The 16358-nt window shown below is 32.0% G+C and overlaps 1 protein-coding gene across 1 annotated transcript; it reads right to left on the reverse strand.

Moving 5' to 3' along the window:
• Positions 1-1125: 1125 nt before the first annotated feature.
• On the reverse strand, positions 1126-10203 carry LOC126717040 (long chain acyl-CoA synthetase 7, peroxisomal-like). Its single transcript, XM_050418193.1, has 23 exons — positions 9956-10203; positions 8854-8914; positions 8665-8742; positions 8452-8523; positions 8274-8355; positions 7944-8049; positions 7786-7862; positions 7047-7091; positions 6851-6937; positions 6100-6189; positions 5898-5977; positions 5695-5788; positions 4723-4811; positions 4541-4629; positions 4275-4404; positions 4074-4192; positions 3791-3914; positions 3619-3705; positions 2554-2657; positions 2395-2480; positions 1778-1864; positions 1613-1699; positions 1126-1445 (listed from the first exon to the last, which is right to left on the reverse strand). The coding sequence occupies exons 1-23, from the start codon at positions 10083-10085 to the stop codon at positions 1350-1352; spliced, it is 2100 nt and encodes a 699-aa protein (XP_050274150.1). The 5' UTR covers positions 10086-10203; the 3' UTR covers positions 1126-1349.
• Positions 10204-16358: the final 6155 nt, after the last annotated feature.

Below are 16358 nucleotides of genomic sequence, written 5' to 3' on the forward strand. Positions count from 1 at the left end.
CGACTTTGGGTTGGATTATAGACACAATAGTGGCGTTTTTTTTAGTGGCGTTTTCTATAAACGCTGCTATAGCAACTAAAAAACGCCACTATAGTGTGCGTTTTCCAAGCCCAAAGTCGAGTTTGCCAAACTCGACTTTCAAAAACAGTCTAACTTACTAAATAACTTTGAACACGTGCCACACACACCTAATTTTTTCCTAAAAATGGTCTGTTTGGCAATTTTTTCCTATTTGCCATAACAGAAAGCAGCTCTGTTGGCACCATGATCAACAAAAGCAAAAGATGAAGCACCAAAGTGTGAACAAAATGAGCCGAATATCGTCCACTAGGAGTGCCAGATCAGAATAATTGGGGGGTAGGACCCTAGTAGCTTTGATGGCTTGCACTACACATTGTTTGCCACATTAAAAAACAAACTCTCTGTGAATTCATTATTACCTTTCCCCACCACTGCTTTACTTCTTGCAGAAACCACTGTGCCCCACTGGTTCCTGGCAACAAATCTTGTGACCACAACTTCATTTGATACTCGAAGACCCACTAGATTAAATGCTTTTTCAGACAAAGGAATAAAGGATGGCCTCCCCCAAAAAGAAAAAGAAAAAAAAAAAAAGAAGACCGAGGGAAATATTTGGCTTTAAAGATGCAATAAAACAAGGAGACACCAGCCTTGTTTAGCCAGGAGAGCATCATTAAAAAACCCTCAAGTCCCTAATTATATTCCTCTCAAATAACTTGTTTCTCATTGCCTTTTGCAGCTCTTGTTCTATCTATATTCTTCTGTCAGAATCTCTCTTTTCAATTAGTCATTTTCTATACAAGTTTATTTCCTACGTGCCATCCCCTTAGTAAACAAAGCATTTTAACTTAAGGTTTCTTATTTATCGAACAGCATTTCAGAACACACCCTAAATAAATAAGCAAATAAATAAATCAACTTCGTCACAGAAATTTTGCAGGTTTTCCAGACCAAAAATGTTTGAGCCCCTATTGGGCAAAAAGTAGAGTTACCTATGAAGCCTAGTTAAAAACAAAACAAGGAATAGAGATCTTATTCATTCAAGATAAAAGCCACAAACACTCAGACTTTTGGGATTATTAGGTAAATAGAAAATTCTAAAGCTACTATTAATATCAATTTTATTAAAAAATGTCTCACAAATTGACATGACAATGAATATAATAAGTGTCACATCAACAATATAATAAATAAATTCCTAGATTACTTATTTTGTTTTATGTTAAAAAATTAATACATCAGTTTGTAAGGTCTATTTACTAAACTGTAAACTTCTCTTAGGTACATATGCCACGTCTCTGCGTGCTGCTTACATGAACTTCTTGTCATCACATTTTCTGCGGTTTTGGATCTGATTTAGAAAGCTCAGCATACATGTCTGATATTACTTTGGCAAAGTATGCTTTTGCCTGAGGCCTCTTGATCTGCAACATAATTCAAGTCAATACATTCTCAACAATGCTTTGTTTTGAGTGAAAACAGGTGGCTAAGAAACCAGTCCAATCCACTTTCCTTTCGTCTTTTGACATTTAAATGGTGCATTAGCGTTATGGGGCCTATGGTCTAAGAGGAAAAAGAATAATCTGCATACCTTGAATGTTGGAGTGAGAAGGCCATTCTCCAAGGTGAATGGTTCAAGCACTAAAGTTACAGCTTTTGCAAATTCGAAACCTCTCAACTGCAGTTATAACAGAAGCTTCAAAACTAAGGACTACTATAGAAGCTAAATAGTTTAATAGTTTATCTTCAAAATTACCTGGGCTTCCATTCCAACAGCATCCATTTCAGCAAGAACTGCAGCTCTCGCTCTGGGATCATTGCACAATTGTTCTAGATTTTCATACTGCAGAAATATGGAATTTGAAAAGATTGGTAGAAAGAACAAGGAAAAAAGTAAAACATTCCTTCATTGTCCATTGATGCCTCATATGGAACCATAATGACTCTAGGCAGAGTACATAAATAATCATCATTGAAGAATGTGCCTCCAATCACATTCAAGCACTCACACCAACTCAACTCAGCTTCTTGTAAGAATAAAAAGACAGTTAAAAATTCCTTGCACTACAAAATGCAAAAAATACCCATTGAAATTGGTGGACAACTTTACCTAATCAAAATTGTATGAATGGGTCTTGCAAACCTTGAAACAAGTTTTCTAAACAAACTAAAAATTGATGCTAACAAGAACTTATGGTTCAACAATATAATATGGTTTATGCTGTGCATAATGGTTAATGACAAAAAGAGACGAAACCATATGTTGATTTCTAAATGGCCTTGAAAAGAGAACTGTTTCAAACAAGAATGTCTTATTCAAGACCTATATGATTCAAAAAACAGCAAAAGATTAAATTTTGTGGAGTCAACCACCTTGATGCCTTCAGACGCAGCCCAAGCTTCCATTACATCTGGATCCACTGCAACTACAGCTACTAGACTCGAGTTCAAGCTATTGCCTAAGAACAAATTAAGCAGTCAGCATTGACTAGCAGGGGAATTCGATATACAGAATAACTTCCATTTCCTTACCATATATGAAACATTGAGAAACAAATTTGCACTTGGTATATACATTCTCAATCTTCTCTGGTGCTATGTACTCACCCTGTGCCAACTTAAATATGTTCTTTTTCCTGTTATGAGTTGACAACAGAAATTCAATAAGATCATACAAATTTCAGATTTTATTCAATTGTCATATTTCAATAAAATGATTTCCAGTCAGAAGACACCCAAAAAAAGGAATTATTTTTCTGATGGTTTAAACTTGCTGCAATGAGACAGACAAAGACAGAGCCCAATAATTTATCCACAAGTTACCCTGTATCTACCCAAAAATTATCTTATTCATCATAGAGCAGGCTTAGGAGATACTTTCTCGTATCTAACAGTATGTATTTACAGTCCTGTTACCACATACAGGATATACAGAGGCAAGTTAGCTTATTACTGATGCCAAAAAAAAAAAAAAAAAAAAAAAAAAATCTTAAATTCCCTCTCCCCTAACATCTTTTGTATCAGGCACATTTTGCAAGCATGCAGTTGGACTTAAAACTACATATTCTCCCCATGCTTGCCATGAGTGCTAATATGTCAATTGTTATTGAGTGAGAAACTGGACTATCCACATGGTTATCCTCATCATGAAATTTCAAAATTTATTCTGTGAGCTTATGGATAATGTGAACTAATAATGTGATATTTAGCATGCATCACATGCACCGGAGGGTATTTTCTGACAGTGAGCATGACAATAGATTGATTTTTATTTAGGTAAAAGAAAAAATGTTTTACTATTGCTTTTGACCATCCCATACAAAATTAATTAAGTGCACAGCCAAATGCCATATCTTTCCCTGTAAAGTTATACATATTCATCTTTCATGGAAAATGATCCACAATGTAGTTAGAACTTAGAAAATTGACAGTTCAACTAGCAAACTCCAAATCTCAGAGATAATAGTTCTTGACTTTACATTGCAATTTAAATGTTTAAGAGCACTATAAGCAATGCTATTTATTTTTGAACAAAAAACCAAGCTGTGCCAATATCAATTCTTTTAAATATCATGATAAAAATTATTAAAACACTACCTATCAATAATCTTAAGGCGGCCTCCAGGTAACCATGACCCAATGTCTCCTGTATGCAGCCATCCATCATTATCAATGACTTCACTCCTGTCCAATCAACTTTACAGTCAGGTAGATTCAAATAATAATATATTTTAGTTCCATAAAATAGTAATGTATGCAAGAAGAGTACGTTTGGACTTCATTTTTGTAGTAGCCTTGAAACACAATCGGACCCCTCACACAGATCTCACCACGAGGATGAGGCTGATCTTCGGAGGTGTAGTTCATTTCAGGAACATCCACAAGTTTTATTTCTGAAACCGAAAAAAGGAAAATACAGCTAAGCACAAAGGAATGCAAACATACTGACAAAGGAGAATCTGAATCTGGTAACTAGAAACCAAAATCCAATCAAGCGTGATTGCACCATAATTTTCTTTGATTATCTTCAATGCAATGAGTCAAGAACTTACCACAGGCAGGACTAGGGGACCCAACATGACCAGATAAATTGTCACCCACATCCATTATGCTTATGACACAAGAAGTCTCGGTCATGCCATATCCTTCAAGTACTTGACAGCCAAAGCACCTGTTATTTGTGGAGACATCAGTCCTTATTAACATTCAAACAGACAACCATTCTACATTCTATAGTGCATTCTTCAACTTACACCCTCAAAAAGTCCATGATATCTGGAGACAATGGTGAAGCACCCGATCCCAGAAAACGGATCCGTCCTCCAAGCTTTTCCTTTATTTTATTGAATACTAACCTGTCCCACATTGGTGATGGATTCCGGCCTGAAATCATTACAATTTATTTCTTTCATCATGTGAACTCTACGTTGTTCTTGTATTTTATGATAATGGAGGGCATGGGACTTAATAAGAAGATTATGCTATAATATGAAAAGGGTGTAGTTATGAGCACCAATACCACTCATTATGGCTTGCTTCTTTGAGTTGTAGGCAGCTCTAAATAGTCCCTCCCTTAGCTTTCCAGAATTTGCTACAGCATTTGTAATTCTATTACAATAAACTGAATTAGGCCTGCAGTTACAATGCAAATAGCAAGCAAATGAGAAGTTTAAGCAGCACCCAGCCATTAGCCATGATTACCCATCATATATTCGATTATACAATCGAGGAACACTGCAAAATATTGTTGGTCTGAGAGCAGCCAAGTCATCCATCAATTTCAAATTGTCCTGAAAACAAGGACACAGTTATACGTGAACTGGAATAAAGAAATAACACGAACATTATTTAAACCTGTTAAAAAACCAAAAACGTGCAACACCAAGGAACTTGCTGTATACTGTGGATCAACATTTATAAAGCACTGAATACTTGCTGTTTTGACAGTTAATCAAATTTTATAACCATCTGAGCCACATTACACTCCCTTACTGTTGTGCTATATTTAAATAGTGTATTTCTAAATGAATTGCCAATATGTCTGGTTAATGTGAAAATTTAAACATTGAATACTTGCATGTTCATAAGAACTAAAACCACAATAGCAAGTTTTGTTAAAAGCTGCACCAAAAGTACTAAGGTTTTATACTAACTCAGGAACTAAAGCTATTGTCGTATGGAATACAGTAGAAATTGAGTGTCAATGGCCAGGACCAACACTAGCTTGAATACTAGAATCCTGAAGTCTTTTTTCTTCTTTTTTTTTTTTGGTATGTAATGCAATAGGAGTCTCATCAACTCAATGTTTAGAAAAATTAAACCTTAAAAACTTATCACTTTGTATTGTGAAATGCCAGACTTTAAATATGACAGTTCAGTCAAACAATAAACAGGAATATATGAAAAAATGCAATAGCATTTGTGAAATGCCAGAATTTCGCCTATTGTATTATGTAGTTCATATATTTACTCTTTTGAGTTTTGACAGACTAGAATGCCAAAATAACATGCTGAACCCATGTTATGGGAAAAAGGTACAAGCATAAAAACATTATTTAGTTCCTAGTTCCCTCCATTTGTATGACATATACAGTGTGTAATTTAACTGACATTTATGCTCAAGGTTTTCAACCTCGAGTTACTAAAGATTCGATATTCAAATGTACCACATACCCCTTGGTAGAAACCAACAGCACCACCGTAGTACACTAAGATAAATTGGTTTGTTCGTTCATAGATGTGTGCCAAAGGAAGATACGAGAAGTAACTGTGAAAAGTAGGATATTATTAAATAAAAATAATATTTCAAGATTAAAAAAAAAATTGAAATGACTTTCAAATTGACTTCATATTCTATAAGAAATTATGGCACTCACACATCAGAGGAATTGAACTTGATTGCGCGACAAAAACCAGCAGCACTCGCAATCAGGTTTCCATGTGTCAATACGACTCCCTTTCCAAGAGGAGAAAATAAAAAATTGAACCATAATTCTATATTACTTAGCACATGGTTAAAAATGTAGGTAGCAAAAATAGCCACAGTTGAGAGTTAACATTCATACACAAGTTCACTACCTTTGGTGTTCCAGTAGTACCACTCGTGTAGCATATGGTTGCAACATCTTCAGGTTTAGGAGGGCAAAAAGGCTGCAGACTACTGCGGCCCTAAAAGAAAATCATCTGTAAGGTGATGGAAAAATATAAACTCCTTCACATAAATATTCACTCCCACAAAAAGAAAGAAATTAAGATATCAATTTTGCATTTGAGATCAATGATCCACAAGACCAGTTATGGATTGTGAATGGAGTAAAAAACTAATCAGGTTTGTGAATGGAGGTAAAAACTAATCAGGTTATAGTATTTTGCTTACATATAATCATTCTAAGAACATCAAAAGGATAGTCAGAACATCTGAAAATTTTATAACAAAAAATTCAAATCAACAGAATTGAAAAATATAAAGAGACACTGCGTGCATGAAGCAGACAATTTGAATGTGGTACATCGAAACCAAAAAGGCTAGTACCCTACCAATTTAGTTGTGTTCAACTTTTACTACATGGAGTATCCAAGTGAATAAATGGCTACATTGGCATTTTCCATGGTTTGGGCTTACAATCCAATAATCCCAAAATTATGTGATTCAAATGAATTCTAAGCACGTCATGACCAGGCTATGAGTATATTAATATGATCAGAATGTCTAGTACCCTACCAATAATCCCTTATATATCTATGTTTTCCTTTGGTCAGGCTATGAGTGTATTGATGTGATCAGAATGTCATTCTTAGAAGAAAATAAGAGGGAAAATTCCAATCTTACCTGACCGATTAGTTTCAAATATGAGACAAGCTTCACTCCAGATCCAGAAGGAAGAGAAGGCAAATATTCGTCTACACCTCCCACTACCTATGTCATCATGGATGCAGGGAAAAAATATAAGAAAACTGGGTTACAAGGATCAAGCACTGTTTTGACTTCAACAAGAATACTGCAAAGAGATTTGAGAAGTACACACCACTATAAGACGTACAGATGGAATCCCAGATAGGAAGCTCAACAACTGCAAGTTCCAGGAAAAGGGATAAGATACATTTGCAAATTGGGAATCAAAATTTATTTTATCAGTGATTAAAAAATGTCAAAGAAATGTAGAATTGAGATTCGATTAAGGACAAGAAGCAACATGAAAGTGGTTAGGGAATCCACTTTCAACTAGATCACCGAAGCTTATAAGCAAGGACTGGTGATGGAACTTCAAAATAGCAGGAACAACTCTGTTTTAGGGTTATAAGGTATACTAGCAGCTAAATTTTTGACAAAAAATACTGAAATAGATCTTAAACAGAAAAAAGACATCATGCTTCTTAAAACAGGAAAAAAAAAATTACACATGTGAACTAAACCTGAAGCATTAAGCAATCTATTTGTAATGAGTAACCTAAAATCCAAATCACTGACTCAGCATTTTCAACTGGAATTCCATTTTTTTGGGGTAAGGTCCTTATGCTGAAAATTGTAAAGAAATGTTATTATAAGGCATTGATTTGGTTCAAATAAGAAAAAATCTACAACAATTCACATCTTCCCCACTTTACATTCCCATCATTATCTTTTTACTTGTGAAGCTTAGAAACATGCTGAAATGTATTAGAATTCCTTCTCAGCTAGCAGCAATACACACCAATTTAAGCACTCATCTTTAGCTAAGCACAACCTAATGTACGCAGCTTAAAAGAAGAAAAGATCAAACTCACAGTGTTCAAAGTCTGTGGGACACAAAAAATAGCCTGTATATCAGCATGATTCACAACATACTGAACTGCATCTGGGCCTGCACTAGAAATTACACAGTCAGAAGTCAGAACAGGGCTCATAGATTAGGAAAGATACATCCGGACTTATAGATACTCACCAAGAGTGTCATACAGGGGAACCGAGATATATGAATATGATGAACAGGCAAGATCCACAATCAGCCACTCTGGTCTGTTTATAAAATAAAGTCCAATGGAAGCTCCCTGTTCCATGAGAGACCAGACAATGGAATCATATTTACAGTTATAAAATATTTCACGATATGACAATTTCTAGCTGGGTATGCAGGTCCCTAACATAAATTGAAGTTTATATGCAGGCTAAATACCAGACACAAGAACAGGAGTTATGAGCTTATTCAAAATATGTTCAATAAAAATGGGGTCCTTAAAAACCAAGAATCTAAAGTGCTCTACAAGTTAGTCACCTTTTGAAACCCATGATACTGAAGGCCAGAACCAATTGCTTTGCAAGCAGTCCCCGCTTCGCCATATGTCATCCATTTGTACCTTCATTTGTCAGGAACATGCCACACAATCTTACGTGGAGAACACTAATAATGTACAATCAAATTGATCTACATGCTTGAGTAATTGATAACTTACTCTCCAACCGTACCATCTTCCCGAATTCGTGTACCCAGGTACTTGTAATCACGGAAAGATTCAACAGCATGCCTGTATTCACAATGTTCTCTTGTTTTACAGTAAATTCAGGCGAAAATCTCTAAGCGTACATACAGTTGTAATTACAAAAGCAAAATGAGCAAACAGCAACAAGCACATTGTATTTACTAGCAAGAGAGTAAGAACACTCACACAAAGTTATCATGCAAAGTCCCAATTTCAGGATGGTCGGCAAATCTAGTTACAAGCTCCAAAGGAGAACGCACTGATCTGCCACCAATGAATAACAAAGTCCTCACATTGTCAGAACAAAAATAAAGTGAAAATAGTTAGCTACATGAAATGAAGCTAATGGAAGTGAAAAATAGAAACAAGCATTACCTATACACATTCCATTTTCCTGTTTGCAATTTTTCTGGTAGAACTACACTGTACCCCTGGCCTGCTCAAAAGGTCAAACCCAACATTTTGATACAAGAGCATGCATTAATACAAAGAACACCAAATAAATAAATAAAATTTTAAAAGCCAATTGTAATCAGGGTTCGAATCCACTGTAATTATATATCAATAAATCTTAATACACACTTGCTATTACACACCCAATATGCACTCTTTTTTGAAATCGTGTTTTAAAACACGATTTCAGTTAATAGTTAAAATTCAACTTAGGTCATGTCTAAAAAGATAATTTCTGTCAATGTGGCAGTGCGTAATCTTATTACACACTTCCTATTTGCACACCTACGCGCTCTTTTTTAAAATCATGTTTTAAAACACGATTTAAGTTAATAGTTAAAATTCAACTTAGGTCATGTCTTAAAATATAATTTCAGTCCATGTGTAAGTGCGTGTATGGTGAGCATGCAATAGCAAACATATATATATTTGGGTCCCGTTAACAAATGCCTTAAAATATTTGATAATAGACCATTTTACTATTTTAGGAAGGTTTTGACCACTTTAATAAAAATATATAAAACGGTGTCAAAAAAGTCAATTGCTTTTTCTTTTTCTATAAAAAGATTCTTAAAAAGGGCTTTGAGCATTCGTTAACTTTTTTCTTATATACATCACATAGAAGCAAACGAGATGATCATTATCTTTTTATTTTAATTTTTCAGCCCAAAAAAAAAAAAAAAAGTTTTTTTTTTAATTTTTTAATTGTAACGCTTTATTAAGAAAACAAAAACGCATGGAAGAACAGAACGCCCAAAACGACAGCATTTCATTGCTTTCGCGATTTTTCAGGATTTTATTTTTTCGGGAAAAAAAAAAATCACGAGAATCCGTTAATCTCGAGCTACGGACCAAACGTGGCCTAAGCATCACAACAACTCACATAGCTCCAAAACTCAAAACTTACAAAGCTACAACATCATCTATATTCAGAGCTTCCATACTTCAATTGGTTGTTATGCTTATCAAACTCCTACACACACAAACATACATACATACAGGTAGAGAGAGACAGAGAGAGAACCGTGAAAGAACTCAGCAGCAGTGAGGTTTGGTTGAACGTGAGAGGAAGAGTCGTCGGAGGAGGCGGTGGAGGAAGGGAGGAGGTGGCATTGAATTGCATGGAGGCGACGGTGGGCTTGTGATTCCAACATTTTCTCGGGAAAATGTTCGAGAAAGAAAGAATTTTCTCAGAGAAAGAGAAAGAAGAGAGAAAAAAAGAAATTATTGGTGGGAAAGTTGGTCTATCTTGTCTGTGTGTCGTTTGCTTTACGTTACAAAAACTTATCAGAATTTAATAAATAAATAAAAATATATAATAAAAAAAATATCAGAAAGTGGAAAAGGCACGCTTTTTTATAATGTGATTATTTAGATGATATATAAAATTATATATCATATGATGATTGATGAGGATGACAATTTATAAAGATAGGCTTCACTTTTGTTAAAGATAAGACTATTTATTAGCTTATCCATCAAGGAGAATCTAGTAATTTAGTTCATACCGTTGTGCTGTGTTTGGTGTTTTAATTTGATGATAAGGAACAAAATCATTAAAAAAACGGACGTCATAAGTTGAAATTCTATATAAAAAAATATCTAAAATGATTCAAAAAAAAAAATCAACAAATCTAATAAAATCGATTCTCCTGAAAAATGAAAATGCTTTTTTTTTTCTACATTTCTTTGTTCACTATTAGGCTATATATTTACTACTTACTATTAAATTCACTAAAAAAAAAAGCACACATTAAAAATTTATTTTAGCTATTTTAATACATCATTTTATTATATTCTTTACATCACATTTTCTATACTTTAATCACTTTATTTAAATTATTTATTTATTTATTTCTTTTTACCCTTTTTTTTATAGTTCCCAAGTTCCCACAATCATATAAGAGAGAGAAAGTTTGAGTAATGCCCAACCATCACATAATTGACATAAGAGAGAGAGAACAAGTATGAATAAAAAAAATACCCAAAATATTAATAGTATTCTTGCTCGTTCACTGCTATTATTAGAATGTTGATGTAGCAAGCATTTGATACATCTTATGAAGGTCATTTTTTGTGTTTGGTGTGTCTGATGCTAGTGCAATAATGGTATTTGTTGTGGTACTCCATGATCATCGGTTCTTCAAACTCCATTCCCTCCTCCACTATTTACCAATCTAACAAATAATTGCCTATTCCTTGCAATTTTGTTTTGATTAGGGTCTACTTTTGTCTAATAAAATGCAAAATGTATTGTAATTCTTTTTTCTTACACCTTCATTACTTATTTTGTAAATGTTTGGTTAGGAATCAATTTTTACATTAGTATTGGTCCCTTAATTGCCTTTTCAGGTTCCTTGAGATGAATTTTCAATATTTTGTTGCTAGCTCAAAGTGAATATTAGGGATTGGGGTTCAAAAATAGCTAATTTAATAGGACTTTTTGTGAAATGTGCTAGTTGCAAATGAGCATGAAAAATCCTAATTGACCAAGTTACAAATTACTTGCTTAAAGTTACCAATCTATTCCAATTGAATTGAATCAAAGTGCATCATTTCGAAATTAAACAGGGTGAAGTAAATCATCTAGAAGTAGAGCGTACCATCTCAAATTGAAGTAAGGTGTAGGAAAAATATGATTCAAGTCTGCTTGATTAGTCTAACACTAAATTGCCTCAAAGTAAACAATTAATTTGATCAAACTTAAACTAAGAACTACTAATTGCATCAAACTTAGATACTTGATTGAAATGAGAATATGACTACAAGGAAATCTAACTTACAATCAAAAATTCTTCTATAGACATAAAAGACTATTTGATTACAAACTACTCTTATATACGAATTTAACTCTAATGATCTCACGAGTGCTATGGTTTGTGCTCTAATGGTCTCGTAAGTGCTTTGGTTTGTGCACTAGTTGTGCTCGATGTCCTATCCTTGTAAAACAAGGCCTTTATGAGTGTGTAACTTATGTTTGTATATGAAACTATCTATTATATTATTTTAAAAAAAAAATTGATGTGTCAAAATTTTTTTTTTTTTTTTTTTTGAGAAACTGATGTGTCAAAATTATAATTGATGTTTTAAATATAAAAAACAATTTAGACTCAATTAATATATATATATATATATATATATAACTTACGCGGCAAACTATCATGAGGTTAACTAAAAGTAAACTTCTTTGATTCTTTATATTATAAATTTAATTTGTTAGGACATATGTGATTTGATATTAGGAACATATGTCAATTTAGAATTGGCTAATCTTTTGACAAAACGCATTTTACTTGTAATTGGGTAAATCTAGGATGTGTTTAATACTTCAAGGAACAAGGTTTCAAGTTCTGGTGTTAAAACCATGCAAATCTGTCCAAAAATCAAGTGGAGAAGTGTTGGATTTTAAATCTCGATAGCTAGTATCTATCAAGGTTTAAAAAGCTGTTTTAGCCCGATACTCGACAGTTGTTCGACAAATAGGGTATCTATCGAGGTTTATGGAATTCAATTTTTTGGAGCTGATTTTCATCCAATCTGTATGTATATGTTTGGCATTTCTTTTCTCACAACCCTAAACATATATAAATATTATTTTAAGAGTCGTCAAAGGTTGCGCAAGTGTGAAGCAAAGTTTTGTTCATGCAAATTGTGATCAGAAACAAAATTTGCCCTAGTTTATCTTTCTCTTGAAGAAACTGCTTTGTTTGTACACCGTTAGGTTTTGTGACCAAGAAGTTTCGTGATCTTCATTGTGTGATGAACTGAAAAACTTTGCAGTCAACATCTTTCTCAAGTTGGTGATTAAGTCGCGTACTAAGATCCGCGCATCTATTGGTTAGTTATATACTGGGAGCCATGCATTAAAATGAGAGATTGTCACTATAGAACAAGTCCAATTGGGTATTGGGGTAAAGTTTCAATTGTAGGTTGGTATAAGGTACTGAGATTCCTTTACTTGTAACCACTTGTTGTGATAATGGTGAATTATCGGGAGTGGTGACCTTAAAATCACCTGGTGAAATTTTTGTCGTGTAGGTTTTCTCCATTTGTAAACAAATCACCATGTCAATTTAATTTCCGCTGCATTTAGTTAATTGGTAATTTGTTTGTGCTACCATGCGTATTGCTTGCTAATTAAATTAATTAATTAACTTGACCAATTAATTTGTTAATTTATCACAAGGGGCCAATACATTCTTGACATATCATAATTGATTTTAAATTATATTATATATTTGAATTACTCATTAGAATTTTATCACCCAAATTTGCTTTTAATAATGGTAGAATAAATAGTCCACATCCAAACACAATCATACTAAATAAATGTCTATGAATAATTACAATTATTATCAAATTTTAAATTTAGACAATCATAAAAGAGATATATATTTTTTAATATTTTGTTAAATATTCTATGCATTACATAAAAAAGCTAAAGAAATAACAAAATTTTATCACATTTAAAAATGGCTAAAATGCAAAACTCACCCTTTATATTTTTTCAAAATTCATTTCAGTCTTCTAAATTTACTTTAGTTCATTTCAATCCTCTAACTTTTAAGTTTATTCAATTATGGTTTTTCCATCAACTTTTGTTATATATTGTGGTTAATTTTCTTTTCTTTTTTTAATTTTTTCTTCAAAAGTTTTAAATTAAAAATAAATCATTTAATGATTAAAAAGTATTTTTCAAAAATTTTTAACAAAAATTGATGAAAATGCCTTAATTGAATAAATCTGAAACTTAGAGGACTAAAAAGAAAGCGAAGTTAGAGAACTAAAATGAATTTTAAAAAAACTTAGAAAGTAAGTTTTGCATTTTAACATTTTTAGATTATCCTACCACCTGACACATGGGCCCACCAATATCTGTCATTAAAATCTTTTTTAATGATCTATGTATGTGGATAGTAAGTTTATTTAGGAATGTGAATGCATAGATGCATTTAAAATTAAACACGATTTTTATTATAAAAATATAAATAATTAGTCAAATTATTAAAAAAATAGCATGTAGCACATGCATAAGTATAGATACATTTAAAATTAAACACATTTTTTTATCATAAAAATATAAATAATTAGTCAAATTATTAAAAAAATAGCATGTAACACATGCATATGTATAAATACATTTAAAATTAAATACATTTTTTTATCATAAAAATATAAAATAGTTAGTTGAATTATTTTTAAAAAATAAACATTATTAGTCACATATTAAAATTCTTACCTAAATTTAATATAACTTATGATCATTTTTTTTCCTAATTTTTAATAAGATAGAATGTGTGGTGATCTTTGTTGTGTGGTAATTTTTATTGAGTATATGTGATTGGAATTATTTATTTATTTCATTGTTCATTAATATTAAATTATTAGTATTTTGCACTCATTAATTCACTTAGCACAAAAATTAAAAAACTTAAGTGAACACATGGTACAAACTTAAGTAGATAATTATGGTATAGTTTCCACATAAATTTAGACACATGGCGCAAAATTAGATTCTAATTTCACATTCTAATTGAACTTTCTCTGAGTTTTGCATTCTTTTTTTGAAAAAAAACCTTTGCCTATATATATATACACTATATTTCATCAATTCTTACTATACTCTCAAATAAGGGAATAGAATGGACATTATTTTTATTCAATTGTATTTTTTAAACAAAACAGATCTATTTAAATAATGTGACCTAAACAGTAAACACATTCTAAAACATAAATGTAATAGATATGGAGATGAAAACAACATATTGTACTAGTATTTATGGTTTGCTTACTCCTATCTCCTATTGGAAGCTAGGGGACGAAATAATAATCACAGAGAAACAGTCATTGACCATTTCAAATGCCCTTTATTAAGTTAGGTTAGGTTCCACACTTCTGTCTTAATTAAAAGGGGGTGAGTGGTGACAGATTTCACACCCTTTTCTTCAATGTGTGATGGACTGATGGTTCTCTTATGGCTATTAATTTGACTTTTGCTCCATTTTCCCACCAAATGCATTGATAATGATCACACCCTATGCTATGTCTTTTTTGATCAATCAATGCAAAAGTAATGAAGATCATTATTACGTACAAAGAAGACCTATGTGAATCTCGAATGCTTTCAAGAAAAGTAATATATTTAACCCATAAGTTTGTCCAAGGATAACAAAAAAGTAACCCTCTAGAGGGATTTGGTATAATATTCTTGTAATATTGGAGGCTTCCAGTTCCAGTTTGCAAAAAGATCATAGCTTTGGACCACAATGTTACAGGTTTGTAAGACTTGATGAATAGGCTATAGGTGAATCATGAATGGGACATTACACCATGGTCATGCGTACTTATATATTGTCATTTCATTTTTGGTAAATCAATGAATGGATTTTATTGATTTTCTACAGAATTTACAGCTTTTGGTGACCTGAATCCTGATCAATCAATCCCATGATGGGCATGGAGTTAATGCATCACCTATATGGCTCTTGTAATTGGGTGTCTCGTACTCTCTAAGGACACAAATAAATATTTGGCAATTTATGCTTGTGCAAAATTTGGGTACAATTTCATTAATAAATTTAATCATGAGGTTGTATTGACCTAAAAATAAATAAGAATATTTAGTTAAATTTAATTGTTCTTGAGAAATATAACACAATTTATATTGCGTTAATTAATATAACTATGTGATTGAATTTAATTTGTGTTGGGTTTGAGAGCCTAATTAAGGTAACTTCAATGGCCTATGGAAAGTTTATAGTGTAAATGCAACCTGCAATGCACCGTGCACTTCAAAACATAGTAATGGCCACTCTTTAATTATTATATATTGTTATAACTTTAGTCAAACTTAACGAAAATTTAAATTTCTAATACACACTGTATTATATATATATATATATATATATATATACACGAATTTTTTTGATATTTTTGTCAAATTTAATGAAAATTCTAAAGAATAGTTGTTGAAGTACTTATTAGTTATTACCCGTAGTTAAAAAGAAATAATGTCCAATTTTGAAAATTGAAGGACAAATTAACCCTGCAAATCAAATATGTAATAATCAGTTGAGTCATTGATACATAAGTTTTCAATCTAACAAATCTTACAGCATTTTCTCAACAAACTAATGTATCAATCTATGACAAGTCAAGATAAAATGTAATAAAATAGAAAAATTATTGCTACTTTTTATAACAAATCTTAGATTTTTTTTGAGAAAGTATAACAAATCTTAGATAGTAAGTTGTTATTGACAAGTAAAAAAATGATGTTATTGGTGAATTCATATTAGAATCAATAACAACTTATTACCTAAGATTTATTATAAATTATTTGTAAAAATATTGTAATCATAGAATTATTTAATAAAACAATAATAAACACAGTGTTGTAATAATAGTTGGATTTTATTGTGCTTATG

Source organism: Quercus robur, chromosome 3 (assembly GCF_932294415.1).
Source record: "Quercus robur chromosome 3, dhQueRobu3.1, whole genome shotgun sequence".
In the NCBI taxonomy this organism is placed as follows: Eukaryota; Viridiplantae; Streptophyta; class Magnoliopsida; order Fagales; family Fagaceae; genus Quercus; species Quercus robur.